At 37.2% G+C, this 23,239-nt stretch overlaps 1 protein-coding gene across 1 annotated transcript in view; it reads right to left on the bottom strand.

Moving 5' to 3' along the window:
• The window catches only part of WASL (WASP like actin nucleation promoting factor), a 66,611-nt gene extending 46,170 nt beyond the window's left edge, over nt 1-20,441 (bottom strand). Inside the window, exon 1 of the mRNA XM_032401654.1 lies at nt 19,932-20,441. Coding sequence (XP_032257545.1) covers nt 19,932-20,048 — 117 coding nt within the window. The 5' untranslated portion in view covers nt 20,049-20,441. The remainder of the gene's footprint in view (nt 1-19,931) is intronic.
• Between the last annotated feature and the right edge of the window lie 2,798 nt (nt 20,442-23,239).

Raw genomic sequence — 23,239 nt, 5'->3', positions numbered from 1 at the left:
GAATTCTCACTGGGGACAAGGTGAGGGCAGAGAATCAGAGATGTCCTAGGGAAGAATAATGTGAGGACTAAAGCACTAACTCTGGGATAGATCCCACCACTTACTTGCTAAGTGATTTTAGGTGATTATGCACTTCTCTTCCCTATCCATTTCCTGATCTGCAAAATGGGGATAATATTACTAACCTCATTTTGTGTTATAGAGCAAATTAGTTAATACATGTAAAGTGCTCTGAACAATTTCTTCATCATAGGGTGATTAAAATTAAATAATACACAGAAAGTACTTAGAAAATTGCAGGTCATTGTATGCACTTACTGAATGTTAATTATTATGACACTGCTATTATCAGATTATCAGTTGCTACATTTCCAATCAGATCATTTTAAAGCTCTACTACTAGCTTATAGAAACTAGTAATTAGAGGATTAATATTTCCTGTTTTCAGCAAGATGGTCAATTAAAATAAGGAGAACGAGAAAGAACCCTAAGCTTGCAAAACATGAAAGACACCTTACACCTTCACGGTCTGCAAATCTAGGATCAGAATTATAACTAAAAAAGCACCTCAGTTACAGTAAATATTTTTTTAAGATTTTATTTATTTGAGAGAGAGAGAGAGCTGGGGGGAGGAGTAGAGGGAGAGAGACAAGCAGACTCCGCACTGAGCACAGAGCCCACACAGGGTTTGATCCCAGGACCCTGAAATCATGACCTGAGCCAAAATCAAGAGTCTGACACCCAAACGACTGAGCCACCCAGGCACCCCCAGTTTAAGGATGGCACCTAAAGCAGGTTTAGGTCAGTAACACACCAAATAAATAATCATGTACTATATCTCAACAGAATTTTCACTTTTACACACATGGTAAGCCTATCTTAAGCAGGGACTGCCTGTCCCCCATCCCTAATACTTCTGATGTTAGAAACCCACTGCCTCTCTCCAGGGACAAGCACCTCTGTTGAAGCTCAACAGAGATTCTCTCCCCAAAATTTAGAATTATAAACTGAGTCACAGGACTGAGGGTTGAAGGAGGAGATGACTGGAATTGAGAGAAATTCCACCAACTCCTGCTATTGTTCTCAGAACTTCCCAGCCTCCTGCTGTTCCTGAAGTTTTATTGTTCAATTCTGTTCCGGATTCCAAGGGATCCTGATAGCCAATAAATTCCTTTTTGCTTAAGCCAGCCAGAACTAGTTTCTGTTATTTATACCAAAGAACCTTAACTAACAATACACTTGTTAAAGTAAATTTTTATATTCAGTACATTCTCATACCTCTGAGTTCTTAATGGAACGAGAAAGGACACATTTTCCACTATATGTATATGCCCAACTGTATAAATGGGGATCTGAAATTTATACTTTCCTTTGGCCTGAAGTACTTCAATAGCCTAAGAGGACACTCTGCTTTTATTTTATTTTCCATATATTCTTGTCATTTTTAATTTTTAAAAATTTTAATTTTTTTAATTTTTTTTTTTTTTTTTAAGATTTAATTTGAGAGAGAGGGAGAGCAAGCGCATTGCACAGAGAGGGAGAAGCAGATTCCCTGCTGAGCAGGGAGCCTGATGCGGGGCTTGATCCCAGGACCCTGAGATCATGACCTGAGCCGAAGGCAGATGCTTAACCGAATGAACCACCAAGGCACCCCGTCAATTATCTTTTAATGTATAGGTTCTTGCTCAAAAAACATAATAGGTTCCTATTTGACAAGAATAAGGTCCAACTGTTTGGCAAGGATTCAAGCTCTTTCTTAACCTGAGGTAATTAACAACTTTACCTTCATCTCCTCCTATTAACCCAATATATATCAGATAGCAACCAAATAATCTGCAGATGCCCATCCATACATACCATACTTCTCATCTTAACTCATGATGTTTGTTTACTCTGCTGTAATATTATGTTTGAAACTTTTCAAATTCCATATACCTAGTTCAAATATCACTCTTTGATCTAGTTTTTCCCCTATTTCCTCAAACACTTCTCCCTCTGCATAGTCCCATGTTTCATTTACACATCCAATGAAGCACATATCATTGAATGACTTGTGATAGGTCCCTACACAGGGTCTGCTTCACCAATACACCATTCATCCTGTGAAAACAAGGGCCATGTATTCTCCAATTATGTATACTTAGCCCAAGGACAGTATTTTATATGCATTTTGCACTCATTCATTAGCTCAACTAAACTGAAAGCGGTGTCTTTCTTAGAATCATATCAGTTAGTGCTACATTACCAAAATTATTTTAAAAAATTTTTCAGAAAGGTAGAAATTGCTAGTCTGTAGTATATACATTATTTTTAGAAGAATGACGACAGTTCTCTTCTTGGCATTTCAATTAGTCATAAACATCAGTATGAAATGGTGAAAACCCCAAATTAATGCATCCCCATTTCTAATATTTTAAAGCCACAAACCATAGGAATTTGCTTCCATTTCAACCTCCATTCATAGACGAGAGAGGCAAGCCTTATCCTTCATCACTGAATTGACTTGGAACCTTTTTTCATAATGCCAATATAATAATGATTTGATTATTGTAGCTTTATCAAAATCTTAAAGTCAGGTATGGTGGACCAACATTTTTCTTTGTTCAAGATTGTTTTGGCTATTCTAGGTCCTCTGAATTTCCATCTAAATTTTTAAAAAAGTGTTTCAACTTTTTCCTTCTGCGATTTTGGTTGGGATTATGTTAAATCTATTGATCAATTTGGTGAGAATGGGTATGTAACAATATTGAGTTTTCCAATCTATGAACATATCTCAATATTCATTTATTTCTAGGTATTTTCTTCATATGCAATTGTAAATGGTGTTGTTTAAAATTTTATTTTCGGGGCGCCTGGGTGGCTCAGACGTTAAGCGTCTGCCTTTGGCTCAGGTCATGATCCCAGGGTCCTGGGATCGAGCCCCACGGGGAGCCTGCTTCTCCCTCTCCCACTCCCCCTGCTTGTGTTCCCTCTCTCACTGTGTCTATCTCTGTCAAATAAATAAAATCTTAAAAAAAAAATTTCTTTTTATTTTCTAATTGCTAACATATACAAGTATGTAGTACATTGACCTTGTATCCTGAAACCTGTTAAACCTGCTAAATTCAATTATTAGTTCCAGTAGCTTTTTTTTTTTTAAGATTCTGTATTTTTTTAGATTCTGTAATATTTTTATGCATATAACCATGTCTTCTGTGAATAATGGAAGTTTTATTTTTTTCCTCCCCATCTTTATGCCTTTTATTATTCCTGCCTTATTTACCTAGCTTGGATTTCTAATACAATCTTGGATAGAAGTGGTAAGAACAGACATTCCATCCTTGTTCTTGATACTGGTGGGGGAAAGTATGCTTTTGTCATAGATATCCTTTTTCAAATTTAGGAAGTTGCTGTTTATGCTTAGTTTGCTGAGAACTTTTATCATGAATAATGTTCAATTTTGTCAGCTGTTTTTTCTGCATCTATTGAGATGATCTATATGATTTTTTTTTTCTATTTTGTTAATGAGGCAAAGTACATTGATGACCCCAGTTGGTCATGATTCTTTTTCATGAATTACAATTATCAAATGAATAACTGTATGGAAAAAAATGAATCTCTAAAGAAAAAAAAAATGAAATGATCATCTCATCTGACCCCTTCTGCACTCCATATACAACAATGAATTAGAGATGAAAAAATTAGAAATGAAACCTAAACATAAAAAGTTAGAACCACAAAACTTCTAGAAGAAGCATTTAACTATCATTATAACCTTGGCATTGGCAAAGACTTCTTAGAACACAAAAAGCATTTTCTGGAAAAGAAAAAAAGGTAAATTAGACCTCATCAAAACTAAAAAATCCAACCCATCAATAGATATCACTTAGAAAATAATTAGGCAAACCACAGACTGGGAGAAAATATTTGAGGTACATAAATGGCCTTGTGTCTAGAATAGATAAAGCACTCCCACAAGTCATTAATAAACAGAAAACTCACTAAATATATGAGGAAGAGTTGAAAAGCTACTTAAAAAACAAAGATACATAAATAGACAATAAATACGTGAAAGGTTGCATAACATTATTAACTGTCAGGGAAATGCAAATAAAAAACACTCTGAGACATTACTTCACACCTACTAGAATGGCCCAAATCAAAAAGACTGACCATACCAAATGGTGGAGGAGACACGGAACAATTAGAAGTCCCATACATTGTTGGTCAAAGTGTAAAATGGCACTAGCCACTTAGAGAACTACCTGAAAGTTTGTTATAAAAGATAAATATGTATCTTCCTACGACAATGTAATTCTTCTCCTAGATTTACCCCAAAGAAATAAAAACATGTGTGACATAAAAAACTTGTACAAGAACATTCACAGAAGCCTGACTTGTAACTGTCCCAAACAGAAAACAACTTAAATATCCATCAATAGGAGAATGATAAATAAAATGATATATTCCTCAATGGAACACCACTGAGCAATAAAAACGAATACCTATGCAGTAACACAAATGAATCTCAAAAACATGCTGAGTGAAAGAAGTCAAACAGGCAAAAACTAGGCCACTGTGATATAAATCAAAAAGTGATTGCTAGGGATGGGGTGGGGGGTAAGGAGAGGTAAGAATTAGAAAGTAATTAGTTCCATAGAGACATAGGAAACTTTATAAGGTGTTAGAGATATTCTTATTCTTTGTTTTTTTTGGGTGCTGGTTACACAAGTGTATCACATGTCAAAATTCATCAATTTTAGTATTTAGGTATATAAAAATTAAGTATATAAATCTGTGTGTTTTACTGTATGTAAACTATACCTCAATTGTTTTAAAAGTGAAAAATACCTTACTGTGATGAGTTTTAAAAACAAACTACCAAATTAATTACTTATGTTTGACATAAACTTGTTTGCAAGGTGGCTAGATAAAATAAGGGGAAAGTTGTTAGTAATAAATAGTAACACAAACTTCTTACTTGCTTTGAGAAAAAACCCATAATATCTTACTTTACAAGGGAGATACATAAAACTTTGTTATATTTATCTTCTCATTCATTCACTTTCATTTTACATTTTTTTCCCCAAGATTTTATTTAAATTAAAATTAGTTAATATAGAGTGTAGTATGTGTTTCAGGAATAGAATCTAGTGATTCATCACTTACATATAACACCCAGTGCTCATCACAAGTGCCCTCCTTAATGCCCATCACCCATTTACCCCATCCCCCCACCCTCCTTCCCTCTACCCTCAGTTTGTTCTCTATAGTTAAGAGTCTCTTATGGTTTGCTCCCTCTCTATTTTTATCTTATTTTATTTTTCCTTTCCTTCCCCTCTGTTCATCTGTTTTGTTTCTTAAATTCTACATATGAGTGAAATCATATGGTATTTGTCTTTCTCGGACTTATTTTGCTTAGCATAATACACTCTAGCTTCATCCATGTCATTGCAAATGGCAAGATTTCATTTTTTTTGATGGCTGAGTAATATTCCATTGTATATCTATACACCATTTCTTCTTTATCCATTCATCAGCTGATGGACATATGGACTCTTTCCATACTTTATTGTCAATTCATTCACTTTCATTTTAAAATTGAAAAATAGCTCTAATACTTAAGAAAAATCATATCCAGGACTCAGGAAAATGACACTTAAGAAATCAAAACATTTTCATGGAATTAAATTTAAAAATTTATTGCTATTTATATTTGTTTAATGTTACTTAGTATTAATGGTCCCATAAGTAGGGCTATATAGCAAATGGGCACTTTCAAGAACTACAAAGAACACACTACATTATCATAATAAAAGGCACAAGGACAGTGTAATTTGATAAAGTCAAATTTTAAATGTGCTTATCCCTTTAAGCAATTCTATTTCTTTGAAATTATCGTAGTAAAATAACAGATCAAGTCTGTGAAGATAGATGGAATATATGTATACACACACAAATGTTAGGAAGAATGTTAGGAAGAATAAAAAGAAAAGAGAAAATTAACTGTCTATCTCTAGGAAATTGGTCAATCTTCTATAATGTGTCCATCCACTGAAAACAGTATACTTACTGACATGAAACAATGTCAATAAAAAATTATCTATATTTGTCTGGGGGCATCTGTTGAGATTAAGTACACGTTTTTATTTATCATTCACTAATTCGTGAAAAACAAAACCTAGAAGGATATACACAAAAACATTAATAAGAGTTATTTCTGGGTGATGGGGTTTATAGATGATTTTCCATTTTTATCATTATTACCTTGTGAACTGCTTGTCTGCACTGCCCAGTAAAAATATAATGTGAATCATATAAGCAATTTCAAATTTTCTAGTAGCCAATATGTAAATAAAAAGTAGATGAAATTAATTTTAATAAATTTTTCTTAACTGAATATATTTCTTAAACTATCATTTCAGCATATAATCAATATTAAAATCTTTTTTTAAAGTTCACTTATTTAAGCAATCTTTACACCCAACGTGGGGCTTGAGCTCATGACCCCGAGATCAAGAGTCACATGCTCTTCTGACTTAGCCAGCCAGGCACCCCAATATTAAAATCTTAGTGAAATATTTTGCATTCTTTTTGGTACTAAGTCTTAGAAATCCAGTGTGTATCTCACAGTTACTGCACATCTCAATTTGAACTAGTAATACCTCAAGTGCTCAACAGACACATGTGGCTAATGGTTACCAGGTATGTTATCAGACAGTGAAGGTCTTCATCTTTGTAATAAGCACTGTATTTTTAATGAAAAGGCAAAGTCATTTTTTAAATAATCAGTCATTTGACTTTTCCCAAAGTCTCACACCTGAATATTACATATTACATAGTTTTTTGAGTTATTCAAATTGTTTCCTAGCATTCTGTGGGAAAATTCTGTTTTTAGAAATGAACAGGTTGGTCTGAGCTCATGGAAGAAAGATACAATACAAAAATTAAATGAAAATGTAGCACTAACAGTCTTTCAGTATATAGGTGGGTGTATGCATAAAGCCAATTCCCTGATTTCCACATGTTTTAATAGTGAATTCCTGATGGTTAAATTCAATAAATATTAACTGATTAGCTATATACTATGAACATTATTTTGAGGTCTTTTTTTTATTATTATTATGTTATGTAAATGACCATACATTACATCATTAGTTTCTGATGTAGTGTTCCATGATTCATTGTTTGCGTATAACACCCAGTGCTCCATGCAGAACGTGCCCTCTTTAATACCCATCACCAGGCTAACCCATCCTCCCACCCCCCTCCCCTCTAGAACCCTCAGTTTGTTTTTCAGAGTCCATAGTCTCTCATGGTTCGTCTCCCCTATTTTGAGGTCTTTTAAAGTGAGATTAAGATTATTCAGAGTATGTTTAATCAAATAAAGAATTAAAATAACTTCTGCTTTAGAAACTTCTCTGAGTTCTAAAAAATAAGAAAAAGATCATAATCATTAGATGTATCAAACACAGGCTTGAAAAATTAAGGATTCATTCAGTATACTTTTAAGTAAACCTAAGAATTCCTATTGGAGGAATTTTCTCCTCCTACTGGAAGTAAGAATTGCATCAAATGTCTCTTCAGAAGCCACACAAACAAGAGGAGTGGCGTAAAATATTTAAAGTGCTAAAAGAAAAACCCACAATTCTGTATCCAGCAAAATTATCCTCAAAAGTAGATAAGTACTTTTTAAGACAAACAGAAATTGAATTTGTTCCCACTAGACAAGAAGCCTACATGCAATAAGTATTAAAAATTCTTAAGAGTGAAGCAAATGATATAAGTCAGAAACCTGAATATACTTGAAAGAAAAGTGTTAGAGAAGGAATAAATAAAGGTTAAATAAAATTTTTTATTTTTATCTAACAGGTAACAGCAACAATGTATTCAGTGATTATGGCTTATAGATCAGTGAAATGAATGAAAGCAATGTTATAAGGGATGACATGGAAGAACTGGGAGTACTCTGTTATAAAGTCCTTATATTACCCATGAGGCAACAGTGTTATTTGATACTGGGTTTAGACTGACTGTAAATGTATACTGCATGAGGCAGGAAAGCCACTAAAAAATTTTTTTTAAGAAATATAATTGATATGTTGAGAGGAAAGAAAATGGAATCATATAAAATGCTCAATTAAAACCAACCAAAGCTTGGGGCGCCTGGGTAGCTCAGTCAGTTAAGCCTTCGACTCTTGGTTTCAGCTCAGGGCACGATCTGGCAGTCCTAATATCAAGCCCCACGTTGGGCTCTGAGCTGAGCCCAGCGGCTACTTCAGTTTCTCTCTACTTCTCCCTATACCCTTCCCCCCCACTCACATGTGCACATGCTCCCTCTCTAAAATAAATAAATAAATAAATAAATAAATAAATAAATAAAAAAGAAACACAAAGCAGAAGAAGAGTGGAAGAGAAAAAAGAAACAAAAAACAAGGGCAACAGAGAAAATAACAATATAGTGGATATTAATCCAATTATTATCAGTAATCACTTTAAATGTAAATGCTCTAAATATACTAATTAAAAGACAGTGACTATGAGAGTGGATTAAAAAATAGAGCCAAGTATATACTGTTTACCAAAAAAAACCATTTTAATTATAAAGACACAGATAATTAAAAGCAGAGAGAAAAATATACTATGCTAACACTAAATGAAAGAAACCTGGAGTAGCTATATTAATTTTGGGCAAAGCATGCTTCAGGGCAAGGAAAATTATGGGGAATGAAGAGGGATACTACATAATGATAAGGAGACCACTTCTCCAGGAAAATATAACAATACTTAATATGTTTGCATTTAACAACAGAGCATCAAAATATATGAGGCAAAAGCTGATAGAACTGCAAGAAGAAATAGATGAATCCACTATTTAAGCTGGAGACTCCAACACTATTCAATCCATAATTGACAGATCTAGCAGGCAGAAAATCAGTGAAGACTCAACACTATTCATCAATAAACTGGATCTAGTTCACATTTATAGAATACTTCATTCAACAGCAAAACACACATTCTTCTCAGGTCCACATGGAATAATCACCAAGAGAGACACAATTCTGGGCCATAAAATGCAACTTAAATTTAAAAGAAGAGGGGGCGCCTGGGTGGCTCAGTCAGTTAAGCATCTGCCTTTGGCTCAGGCCATGATCCCTGGGTCCTGGGATTGAGCCCCTCGTAGGGCTCCCTGCTCAGTAGGGAGTCTGCTTCTCCCTCCCCCACCCCCGCTCAGGATCTCTCTCAAATTAATAAAATCTTTCAGAAAGTAAAAATTAAAAAATAAAAGAACAGAAATCATGCAAAGTATGTTCTCAGACAACAATGTAAAAATCAATAAAAGAAATTTTCAAAATATTTGGAGTTAAACATACTGCTAAATAACAGGGGTTAAAAAGGTCTTGAGAAATTTTTTTAAATTTATTTATTTATTTATTTGAGAGACAGAGCAGAGAGAGAGAGAGAGCACATGAGTGGTGGGGAGGGCCAGAGGGAGAGGGAGAAGCAGACTCCCCGCTGAGCAGAGAGCCCCCACACAGGGGTTCGATCCCAGGACCCTGGGACCACAATCCGAGTCAAAGGCAGACGCTTAAACAACTGAGCCACCCAGGGGCCCCAGGTCTTGAGAAATTTAAAAAATAATTTGGAATTAAATGAAAATGAAAATAAAACTTACCAAAATTTGTGGCATGAAGCAAAAGCAGTGCTTAGAGAGAAATTTATAGCATTGAATGCACGTAAAAGTGAAGAAAAAAAGGGAAACAGTCAGATCAAACCGTAAGAGCTTTATATGAAGCCTAATTGTATTGGAGGCTTAGAGGGGTAAAAGGGTATTTTAACTTTTGACACTATATAGTGCATTGTGTGTGTGTATATTTTAAACAATAGTATAAGTGGATATTACTTTTGCACTCTAAAACAACTTTAAATGGCTAATACATATGATAAGAAAATTATAAAACTACAGAATGAAATAAGAACTAAATAGTAAATAAAAGAGACTTGCTTTCCAATGGGAAGCCACAATATGTCAATTCTTCCTAAATTAATCTACAAATTCAATGCTATTCCAAATCAAAGCAAATATTGTCTGGTGAGGGACAGAGGTGGGAGGTAAGTCCTGAAAAAATACAAAGCACAGGCACATAAAAATAGCCAGAAGATACTGAAAAGGAGAGTAATGAGGGACTTAATATAAAGCTGGATTTCTACTATACTCATTTTCCGAAGTCATTTCCAGAAAGATCAAAGATAAGATGTTCACCATAAAAATACTAAGAAAATTGAGTAAATATTTTTGTAATTCTAAGCTAGGACAGTATTAAATAAAAAGTTGATATAATAGGAAGATTATTATATCAAACTGTACAAAACTTTGAATCCCATGCAATGACCAGAAACACCAAGTATACTTCTGTCAAAAGATAAATGACAAACTGCCAAAAAAAATACTGTAATATACAGTAACTATCCCTAAAGAATTCTTCAAATAACTAAGAAAAAAAACAACCCCACAGGAAAAAATGGTCTAAAGACAAGAACAAATAATTCACAGAAGAAATATCAATAACAGACATGAAAAGATATTTAACTTCACTAAAAACTACAAATCAAACAAGATTTTTTTTGACCAGTAAAACTGTCAAAATGGAGGGACGCCTGGGTGGCTCAGTAATTAAGTGTGTGCCTTTGGCTCAGGTCATGATCCCAGGGTCCTGGGATTGAGCCCCGCATCGGGCTCCCTGCTCGGTGGGAAGCCTGCTTCTCCCTCTCCCACTCCCCCTGCTTGTGTTCCCTCTCGCTGTGTCTGTCAAATAAATAAATAAAATCTTTTTTTTTTTTTTTTTTTTTTTTTAATAATTTTTTTTTTTTTTATTTGAGAAGAAAAGGATAAGAAGAAGAAAGCATGAGAGGGAGGAGGGTCAGAGGGAGAAGCAGACTCCCTGCCGAGCAGGGAGCCCGATGCGGGACTCGATCCCGGGACTCCAGGATCATGACCTGAGCCGAAGGCAGTCGCTTAACCAACTGAGCCACCCAGGCGCCCCTAAATAAATAAAATCTTAAAAAAAAACCAAAACTGTCAAAATGGAAATGATTTTGCAATCCTAGTGTTGATGAGAATATATGGAGTTTAGAAACTGCTTTGTAGTTGTTGTTGTTGTTTCTAAACAGCAGTATATATTAATTTTTTTTAAAGATTTTATTTATTCATTTGACAGAGAGAGAGAGAGAGAGAGCACAAGCAGGGGGAGCAGCAGGCAGAGGGAGAGGGAGAAGCAGGCAGCCCGATGTGGGGCTTGATCCCAGGACCCTGAGATCATGACCTGAGCTGAAGGCAGACACTTAACCGACTGAGCCACCCAGGCGCCCCAATACTTTTAATGTTCATGTCCTCTGACTTCATTTCTTAGAATTCATTCCATAGAATTAGTTTAGAAAGGATACAAAAAAATATGTATTTGGATGTTCACTATAGCACTTTTTCTTTTTTTTTTTTTAAGATCTTATTTGTCAGAGAGAGAGCGCACAAGCAGGGGGAGCAGCAGGCAGAGGGAGAAGCAGGCTCCCCACTGAGCAGGGAGCCTGATGTGGGGCTTGATCCCAGGACCCTGAGATCATGACCTGAGCTGAAGGCAGATGCTTAATCGACTGAGCCACCCGGGTGTCCCTTATAGCACTTTTTCTAAAAGCAAAAACTTGGAAAGTAAAAAAATACCTATTGTTCAGGACTGAATTATGTCTCCTTAAAAGATATATTGAAGTTCTAACACCTGTATCTACGAATGGACCTTACTTTGAAAGAATGGCTTTGCAAACAAAACCACGTTAAAATGAGGTCATTAGGACTGACATTAATCCAATAACTGGTGTCCTTGAAAGAGAAAACACAGACAGGTAGAGAACACCATGTGATTACATAGATAGAGATTAGAGTCATGAATCTCTAAAACAGGGAACATCAAGGACTGCCAGCAACACCAGAAGCTAGGAGAGAGGCATGGCACAAATTCTCTCAGTGCCTCCAAAAGTAACCAACCCTGCTAACACCTTGATCTGACTGCTAGCCTCCAAAGTGAGCAAGAATAAATTTGCCTTTTAAGGTACCCAGTTTGTGATACTTCATTATGGTAGCCCCAGAAAACTAATATACCTATCAACAGTTACAATAAGTTACAAGAAACTCACGAAACAGAGGATGTAGTAATAAGAAGGATGCAACAGATATAAACAAACATATGAAAACAGATATAAACAAACATATGAAAGATATATTAATATAAGTGAAAAATTGTTTCAGAACAGCATGTATATCATTTTTCAGATAAATTAAAGAGAACATCTTTCTCCCCCTCCAACTCCTCACTGAAATCCACCCTTCTCAAATACTGGCCAAGTCAAATATGGGTTAGACTACTTCCCTCTGTAATCCTGACCCGCACCAACACCTTCGTAGATGGAATTCACTCCCAAGGCCTCAATAATCAACACTCTGCAAAGGATTCGAAAAGCTCTACTCCTACAATTCCTACTATCAGGAGTTTCTGTTGTTATCTGCAATTCACACAGCCAACTAAATATTGCCAATTTTTTCTTCACAACATTTCTATTACATAGCCTTGGCATAGCAACTAGATTTCATCTATGTGAACTTGGACTGATTGGTAGTGGCTGCCTGTAGGGATATGCTGAGTATTCAGAGACCATATCTGGACATAGCAGGAAAAAATGCTATGAGTGATAGTGGTGTCTGCCATGTACACAAAGACCATGGATTTACTATACCTCATAACCCTTTTTTTGTTCCAGATACTGCTACAATTCAGGTTCCTTAGCCAGGCCAGGTCAGCTAAGATAATGAATATGAAAATGTTTACTAAACTTTAAACCATTACTGAATTATTTCCATTATGAATGTAATTTCTAGTTTTCCCCATCTCTAGATCCTTCTAGCTTGACACTTTTTGAATCAAAAATCTTTCTGACCCTTTACTACTTAAGGACTAAAGCTCAACCTCTAAGTCTGAAGATCAAGGTCTTCCAAAATCTGGCCTCAATTTACCCTTCAAACTTATCATTTGTTATGTTCTCAAGCAAATATCATTCTCATTTCTAGCCAAGCCAGTCTATTCAATATTTCCTAATACTCCATGCAAATTTTCTACTCTAAACTTACACATTTCCCTCTACTTGAACTGAGCTGCTTCCTTGTTCCTGACCATTTAAGTCCTCATATTCAAGCCCCACAAGGATGTACCAAATCCCACTGTAATCTATCTATCTTTCCTATTATTTAAATCTTTATTATGTGCTGGCTTGTGAAACATATCTTTTTGTGCATGATTTTTGTCTTCCCCAGCTAAGGTGTAAGGACTAAATCTTCCTTACTCCTTTCACGTATTCCAAGATACTGAGAGGATGTTATGTTCTCAGTAAGTCCTCAGTACCTGATCATGATAACATTTCATTAATAAAAACATAGGAAATCATCTGGGTTTCTAACTAGCTTTATGCATTACATACAAATCAATCAGCACCTTTACTATAAGGAAAACTTCTTAGGCATTTAAGGATCCTCTAATATTTTATGGCAACAAAAATATTCATCATAGTAGAGGGACAATTTCACTTAAAATTTTTTATTTTGGAACCAAAGACATGATAAATAAACAACTTCACCTCTATCTTAATAATTAAAAATACTAAATAGTTTTAGCTTCTCCAAATCTAATATAAAATTTAACTTTAAAATGAAACTTGAAAAATATTTCATTGTCCAAAGGTTACTATATATTTGGCTTATGATAATTTTGACCTCCTCATATCATTTTTAACAGCATTTTATATTCCTAGGTATCTTTCATATTTCCCTTTTGTTTGAATTTATCTGGTGTTTAATGAGCACCCCTTTACAAAGACAGATTTCTACAGTAATCTTCAAAACAAGTTAAAAATAAGTTTAAAAAATCACTATGGCGGGGCACCTGGGCAGCTCAGTCATTAAGCGTCTGCCTGCGGCTCAGGTCATGGTCCCAGGGTCCTGGGATCGAGCCCCGCATTGGGCTCCCTGCTCGGCAGGAGGCCTGCTTCTCCCTCTCCCACTCCCCCTGCTTGTGTTCCCTCCCTCTCTGTGTCTCTCTGTGAAATAAATAAATAAATAAAATCTTTAAAAAAATAAAAATAGCTAAACTTATGTTATTAAAAAAAAAAAAAATCACTATGGCAGAGGAACCAAGCGGCCAAGGAAACTGAGAAACCAAGGAAACTAACAGAAATCCATAGTAATTGAACTATGAAGTTACTACAAATCTTTCATTTGATTCCATCTTCTAAAGGGGGCTTTTCTAGATTTGCCTCTTCAATATTACTCTAAACCCAATTATTTGGTCTGTTTAAAAAAGGGTCACAATTCCTCTATAACACATTAACTCCAAAGTGAAACTAATGTTGTCTAATTAATTTCATTCTCCTATATTGATATTATAGTCATTAATCCTCCACTACTAAGAATACACATATAGATACAATAGATACGATATGATAAATAAAAACATGATATATTTCTGTTACATATATTTATGAATAAAGTTAAATACACCAAACATCTTCTAGTTACTAAATAATACATAACCACTTAAAAGTACTAGATTGCTCAGTCATACACCAATAAGAGTTACATTTACAGTTAACGATATATATTACTATGAAGTTGTTTTGCTTCCAAAATCTTTACAGTGAAAGTGACCTCTGTACTAATGCTGGGCTCTATAAACTCTTAGACAGATTAACTTTTCAATTAATTACCTATATCTGCTCTTTTATACCTCAACTTTGAATCAGTCTCTAAAATGACCAAGTCAGTTCACTATAACTGTTCAATCTAACACTTAAAAACTTTTTAAAAATCTTCTTTACCTTCTTTCACATGCTTCTCCAAATAGCCAGAACACTTCAGAAGTGGCAGGTACTCCAAGTGCTATACATACATTATAGCATTATTCTCTGAAATCCTTGAGTAAGCCCATTTTACAAATCTAGACATTAAGGCTCATATTGGCTAAGAAATTTGCCTATAAGCTAAGAATAACAAGAAATAGGATTTATAACCCAAATCTGCTAGATTTTTCTAAATCTCCTCCTATACTGAGAGTTTATCCCATATGACACACACTTTTACTCACCTTTTTCCTCTATACTAGACGAGGTTGCCTTCTCTGCTTTGAATATTCCAAATCCCATAAATATTAACTTTTTTTCTCTTTCCATACTCAAGGTGAAATACATTCTCAGCCCTAACTTCCCACCAGTGCTGCCTTAATTCAGGCCCTAATCAAAACAATGATCCATCTAGGGACCTCTCCCTGTAAACCTATTTAAGAATTTAGAACAGAAACAAAGTAACTGTTGGACAGCTACTGTTACCACCTGTATTCAGCATCTGACTTAAATCATTTTGTTCTAATAAAGGAAGACTTAAGTCCAAATACAAACTGCATCAGAAACTGAAGATTTTAACAACCTGATTGAGCAATGAGAAATGCTAAATGAACTCCTAAGGAATAAAAGAGTTAGCAATTATAATTAATAAGTATTCAGTGATCTGTATGCTAGATGTTATAAAAATTATAGAAAATTACATAGACATAAGGTCTAATCTCCCAGAATTCTATATAGGGTGAGAAAACAAACCAAAACACTAACAAAAGAATATAAGCAAGTTAAGACAAGTACTGGGGAATCAAAAGAAATGAAGATGGTTAATAAAAATGGCTTCTTAAGCACCACTAACTCTTGAAACAAACCAGGTGAGCATGGCAGAAACAAGTGGCAGTCAACATTACTAACCTCAACCCATTTGGACCAAAGATGGTTATAGAGAGCTAGTATGAGATTTTATTTTTCCCAATCCTTATTTCTTTTTCAGGACTATATATATTAAACTTCACTTGGGAAGACAGCATATACTCTATAGAAAGTAAGTTAAATCACGGTACAACAGAACTACAAAATAAGACCTGATAATCTTTTTTTTAAAGATTTTTATTTATTTATTGGAGAGAGAGAAAGAGACAGAGATAGCGAGAGAGCACAAATGGGGAGGAGAGGGAAAAGCAGGTTCCCTGCTGAGGAGGGAGCCTGAGACAGGGCTCCATCCCAGGACCTGAGCAGAAGGCAGATGCTTAACCGACTGAGCCACCCAGGCACCCCGAGACCTGATAATCTTGTTTTTTAACTCTTCTTAATTATTCTAAGAAAATACTACCAGCTAATGAATTGTATCAGAACTATCTCTTTTAAGCACGTAACATATACTGATTTATTATATATAACTTTAAGTGAAACCTCATCTTTCACAAAATCTGTTTTTTAAAACTGTGGCAAAATAGATTTAAGATTCACCTCTTCCATGAAACCAATCACCAACCTGTAGTCTAATATAAGGCACATTTCCATTTAGTAAAGTATGCAGGTTTCTGCATACTTTTTCTGCTGGTGGTTATACCTGTCTTTAACCTAATTCTCTTCCCTCACCCACTAAATCTAAAGGGGATGAAATCCTACTAAAGACTTTTTAATTGTCCTGGAATTTCCACCAGCAGTGTCTTAATTTAGGCCCTCATCATATCTTATGTGCACTACTCTTAAACACCTACCTGATCTCCTTTGTCTCCATTCTTACAACCCTCAATCCACCTTCTACAGTGCCTTCACCTTTCTCCCCAACTTTCTAAAAGTCATCCCTGATCTTGTACACTAACTAGTGCAATACTTCCTCAACTGTATCTCTCTCTTACATCTATGAAATACACACTGATATCTTAACAGGTTAGAGACTGTACTAAAAAAAACAAACAAAAAAACAAAACAAGACAAAACCCCCCCAAAATCCCTTTGTTTTAATTTAACCTTAACTCACAAAATATACACCCAAGATTGAAGGGAAACATATAAACATTTCAAATATGTTTCAAGATTACCCTATCAGAAAACAGTAAACTTCATAAGCTTGCTAAAAATAGAAATGCCCAAGTTCCCCCTCAGACCCACTGAATATTATCTAGGAATTCGGGTTAGCAATATTTGTAATCTCCACAATGTTTCTAATGCATACCTAAATTTGAGAACCCAAACAGAAAACCCTCCTTGCTCCATAACAAACTACTAGTAGGCCCCCACCTTTCCAAGCTGTTTTGTTCCTCTCATCAACCTGGGAGCATACTAATATTAAATATTCAGGTATCACCCATCCTAAAATATTTTAACACATCCTCTTTTAATCTCCTAAACTTTTGCAATAATAATAATATCTATATATTTACATATGGTCCTTCTAATCCACAAAATCATCCCACAAGACAGTATCCCTATTTTAGAAATAAGAAAACCAATTCTACCACAGGAAGTTAAAAAAAAATAGAAAACAAGAACAAAACTTGTCCTAAGTGACCAAATGAGTTTGAACTCTGGTGTGCTGACTACAAAGCCAAGACATTTTCCATTGTGAAATGCAGCATCTTACACATCACTCTGAAGTACTGACTTACTCATCAGTTTATTTGTTTCCCTTTTGAGACATAGTAGAGCTCCTTGAGGGTAGGCATCAACCCTGATTTTGACCTCAACATTTAGTTACTCATATATATGTTGAGTCAAAGAAGGAATGCAGTTCCTCCAGAACTGGGACTATAAGTACTTCTGTTTCATTCCTTGAACTCTTAGGTAGGGCTCTGAATACACTTCTTCCCTAACAAATTTGGTCTGACTTGTAAATGTTATTGCTGATTTTTTTAATGAGATAATGTATTTCACTATTATTTTAAACTACAAAAAGCTGCATAGTCAGCAAAGAAGAAAAAAGGATTGTTCAAAAAAATTAAAATATTCCTACTTTACTCTCAAGTAACTGGAGACTTCAAATATTAAGGTTAACCTTCACAATAATTTCAAACCGTAAGAATGTGGTTTTAAATGACATATTCAAAAGGTAAAGGTGATTAATAATAGATGACATAAAGATATAGAGCATTGAATACTGATGGCTTATTCAGCAATCCACTTATGCTAACCAGAAAGCAAGGCTATCTTTCTCAATCACAGTATTCTTTCACATCTTTCATTTTTTTGAAACCAGTAAACATTACAGGTAAGCATAGAGAAATTAGTCAGTGTACTCGTGCTTAAATGTAATGTCCTTCCTCCCTAAAGTTAATGTGTCTGGTATGTAAAACATAATACAACTACTTCCTTTCTGACATAGACTACATAGCAAATGAAAATAAACCAGTGAAATTTTAATTTTTTTTTCATTTGCAGATAATGTTAACATTTAAAGAGCTGGAGATTTTCCTAAATTGAAAATATGCAAAAATTAGTGCTGCTTTAAGAATCTTGCACTCTGATTATATCAAAAAGAAGTGATTATTCCTTTTGCACCACTTTTTGAAATAAATCAATAACAAGTAATAAAAAAAACCCTTCTAAAATAACATAATGTAGTGAAAGTACAACAGACTAGGCATCAGGAGTCCTGGTTTTCTAGTTCTGGTTACATCACTAAATTGCTGTGTGACTTAGGGTTCACTGCTCAGTTTTCTCGTTTGTTTAAAAGCGGTGGGGGTGGGGAGGGGACTTGATTATCTTTAAAGTTGTTTCCCAAAATACTGGTTTTAAGCCAGTCCTCCTATCTCATTCTTCTAATCAGTAAAATATGAAACACATCTGAATTAAATGCAATGATTCAATCTCCAAGAGGATACAAAAGGTTGACTCCTATAAAGTTAACAATTAACCCATAGGGTAACTTTCCGGAAATTGTCTAATCCTAACTTCTTAAACAAGCAGATGTAGCCTCGTTTGACATATTTAACACTACTAAGAAAAGTTGTAAGATGGTACTGCTCTGTTGACATTTCAGTAGGGGTTTCCTGGGTTCCCGTGACACATACTGCGCAGGTGCTACCACGCAAGGAGGGGAGAAAGAGACCCAAACAGCGTTTCAACAAACTCAACCACAGTTCAACCCAGCTACCGCAGTAAGATGCAGCCTGACAAGGCCTACACCACAGAGCAGAACCTCCCCACCCCCAGAAGTGCCAGCAGCCAATGTAATGAATGCTTCCGTCAACAACACACATTCCCCTTCCCACAGCAAACTGCTTGCTCCCAACCGGCCATCTGGGGTTGGAACAGGCCGCACAGCACCAACCTAAGAATCACTCTCAGGCCCCCAAAGGCCAAGAACTACTAGAGATTGCGGTTCCCCCGCGCATGGTTGTGGGGAGAGCAGCACCTCCTCCCACCAATGAAAAAAAAAAAAATCAGTGGGGAGGAGAGCAGAAACCAGGCCTGGGCGAGATTGCTGGAGAAATAAACGCTGTGTCTCTGCAATGGGGAGCAGTAACATTTCCTGCCCTCATTCTGAACCGATGCACTCGACTTCATTCCCTCCTGGGATCCTAAAGGGGGATCAAAAACCCCATTCTGGTCCTCTTCATTCATATCTCGGCTTCATTGCCCGACCTATCCACTCCTGAAACCTCTGCCATTGTCAGAGAAGGTACCCCCGGATCAAGCAGCAGGAGGTGAAGCGAGGGCCAGTACAGAGGCCCGGTTTTTAAGATCGAGCAGCTCGTGCAAGAATAAAATCCCCTTGTGGCCTGAGAGCAAAGTTTGAACCAGCAGCAAGGGCGCAGACCCGGGCCCGGCCAGGCAGGGTTCCAGGACAGGGCTGCGGAGGTGACACTTCCCTGCTCACGGGCAGCTTCGGGAGGCGGTGTCCGCCCGCCCCGGCCCGCACTGCCCATACCCAGGGAGCCGGGCTGGCTGGAGGCCCGGCCGGCAGCCGGACCCTCCCCGCGCCGCTCCCGCCTTCTTCCCCCCTCCCACTTCCCGGCCCTCAAGCCCGACCCCGTGAGGTAACGTCGGGGACGGCGACACGGGTCTCGGCCACTGACCACACATTTCTTGCCGAGGAAGGTGAAGAGAGACTCATTCTCCTGCGGGGTGAGCAGCAAGGACCCCACATTGGTGACCCTCCGCGGTGGCGGCGGCTGCTGCTGGCCGGAGCTCATGGTTTCGCCGGCGGGGTTGCGAGTCCAGGGCCGTCTCCGGCGAGTAGGCGAGCGCTCTTTCCCCTCTCGGTGACAGGGGTGGGAGGAGGGGAATCAGAGGCGCAGCATCTCGCAGCTCCTCGGGCGCGGGGAGGAGGAGGCCACGGGAAGGAGGAGCCAACGACGGGCCGCGCAGAGAAAGGGAAGCTCCCTGCTCCCGCCGGGCTAGGGTCTGGCCGGATGGTAGTTGTCCTCGTACTCCGGCGACTGCGCTAAACTCCCAACTCCTCCTCCAACCCTCCTTCGTCGGCGGCGGCGGTGGCGGCCGCACAATCCAACATGGCAGCGGGGGCGGACGAGACCACAGGACGCAGGACGCGGGGGAGCGCGCCGGAAACGCGCGGCTGCGGGCCGGGCCCCGGAGGAGCCCCCCCAACCCCACGCCGCGGCCGGCCTCGCCGCGCCGGCCCGAGGCCCCGCCCCCTTCCGGCCGGGCGCGGGCTGCGAGGTGGGACGCGGGGCGGTGATCACGCGTGCGGGCCCCGGCCTCTAGCCTCATTTCTGCGGTGTTTGGGCCCGGCGGCAGCCGCCTGCAGAGAACCGGCGCCGCCCGCCCCTGTTGTGCGGACGCACACCTTTGCGAAGCGTCAGTGAAGACCCAGGTCTCCCCTCCCCACAATAGCTCTTATTTCTGGGGCACGGAAGCCGGACGTTCACCTTGCAGGTCAAAAAGATCTGGGATCTGGAAACGGAAAACTGTAAAGAAGTGACGCGCTCCGCTGTGCTCTTCGCGGGTTTCGGTCAGAGCCGCAGGTGCCTGGGGTTTCTCAAACTTTGTCCAAACTTCAACGGTGGGAGTGGAGGAACAAACAGGCCTCTCCCAGTATTGTGAAAGAGAGATCTTGCTGATGGATGTTAACAAAAACCAAACTCACTTAAAAAAAATTTCTCCTGCTCGCCTGGAGTGTTGCGAGGGATAAATGTATTTGGAACACTTAAATTCAAGCTCTTTTCTTTGACGTGCCCTGAACACATTTTTCCCCGTCTTGTGGATTGGAAAATAAACTCCCCCCTCCCATTTTTTCTTTCTCTCAAACCCCAAAGACCCTGTTTTCTTTTTATCCGGAACGAATGCGCCCATTCGGGGATGTCACACAGGAAAATACGTACTCTGATTTACTCCTTAGAAGTAAATCTCAAGAATTTTTGTTAAAATTTGTATGCCTCAGAATATTTAAAGTTACTTAGGATAATGCCCTTTGTTCAGTAAATTAAATACTAAAATATTGTTAAACGAAGTTTTGCACTTACCGAAATGTAACGAATAACCTCCGCAGCAATAAGTATCTGACTTCTCCACTTTAAACATCATTTATTGTATAATCTTCGCCATTATGTTTGCTAATTATTCAATTTCAATAAACAAAGAAGTTGCCATATATTAAACTTGACGTCCATGTTACGCCAGATAAAATTGGGTAAAACTATTTGATTTTAACATCTCTGATAGCTTCCAATACAAGTCTCCTATGTTCTAAAGAAATTGGTAAGCCATTATCAATGAACTTTGAAAATATTATAAAAATTCAAAATTAAAGGTGCCCTTATGAAACTAGCTAAGCAGGAATAAATCTAGAAAGGAAAATGAGATATGTAGTCCTGGGAGTCCTCTTATAAAATATGGATATCTCAAAATTAAACTTGATTAGTAATGTTGGGGGGAAAGGGATTCAAGAAAAGCAAGCTGACTTTTTATAAAATAATTAGGTTTAGAAAGGCAGTAGAAATGTAAACCTGGAGTTGCCTCTGAATTAGGAAGCTAACAGACACTAAATCAGTTTGTCTCTTACATCAAAAGTGAGGTTCCTTGAAAACCACAGTGACAGCAGAAAGCAGTACAAATTCTTGAGAAATAATGGAAGTCAGAGTCCTAATAATTGTCAAACCTGTGAACCACAGTGATAAGAAATACACACTATTTAGATAGGCCTGCGTGGAGTTCTTGTTCTGCCATGTATATATGTATAACCTTATGGACCTTGAACAAGTTGCCTCTCTGAGTCTGTTTCCTCATCTGTAAAACGAAAATAATTTCTATTTATTAAAGGTGTAGTATAGAGATAATTAAACCTACTTCAAAGTTGTAAAATTTACCAAGAAAGCATATGTGAAATACCTGATACATAGTGGTTACTCAAATATTACTTGTTCACCATTGACCATCTTTGTCTAGTCTCCTTGTCTTCCCTTTGCCTAAGGTCAGCTTCCCTTCCCTTAGCTAAGGATCAAAAGTTGAGTTGAAATGTGTATTTTTACCTTTGTGCTATCTGTGATATTTCAAAAACTTTCTCGCATTTAGAACTCTATGTACTTCTCCAAATATATAGTGGTGAATTTGGGCATAATTTCTTTTTTAGCAGAATTTCTACTAAGGCTATATATTATGCCACATGGACTATACATGTCCCACTATGCCAAAATTACAAACCTTTTAAAAACTATAAATCTAGAGACAGAATCATATTTGTTTCTAATATCTTTAATATTAAATAATATTTTATAATATATTTTCTAATATTAATTTTATTTGTTAATAAAAACTGAAAGGCAGCAATTTTTATGCTAGAAGGCCAGCTTTTAAAAGCTTATAGACCACCCAACTATTTTGAAGATGGGAGAGAGAGACGTGGAAGAGGACTAGGGAAAAAGCAGGCAGCATGGAAAGCTAGTTGAAGGGACATCAGCTATGAGTTAACTACTGGGTTCTAATCATTTTACGACCTCTTGTTAGCCTAGACTATGGATTGTTTTAATTGCTTTTTTTTTCTTTCAGGAAATATTAAATGTCTTATCTATTTCTAGGTGCAATTTTCTGACTATTTGCCCCTGTTCTTTTTTGTTTAGAAATGATGATGGAAAATTATAACCACCATAGGCTTTTTTTTTTCTCAAGCCCAAATCATTTCTTTAACTTTGGCTCGAGATTTGAAATATGGTTATTTTGTCCACAAAATTGCAATCTAAGTTCTTATTTTCTACCCCTTCTTTGTTATTTTTGCTTTTCTTTGGCCTTTTTCCAACTCCCTATTCATAAAATGTGGAAAATGTTACCGTGAACGTTACATTGGAAATATGACTTCCTTACTCTTATGAGCATGTGAACAAGCAATATTTGGGGTTTTCCCTTCTTAGGGTGCACACAAGGATTTTAT

This window comes from Phoca vitulina, unplaced genomic scaffold (assembly GCF_004348235.1).
Source record: "Phoca vitulina isolate PV1807 unplaced genomic scaffold, GSC_HSeal_1.0 scaffold4, whole genome shotgun sequence".
Classification (NCBI taxonomy): Eukaryota; Metazoa; Chordata; class Mammalia; order Carnivora; family Phocidae; genus Phoca; species Phoca vitulina.
The sequence above is the reverse complement of the archived record's forward strand: the minus strand, read 5'-3'. Positions and strand labels throughout refer to the sequence as shown.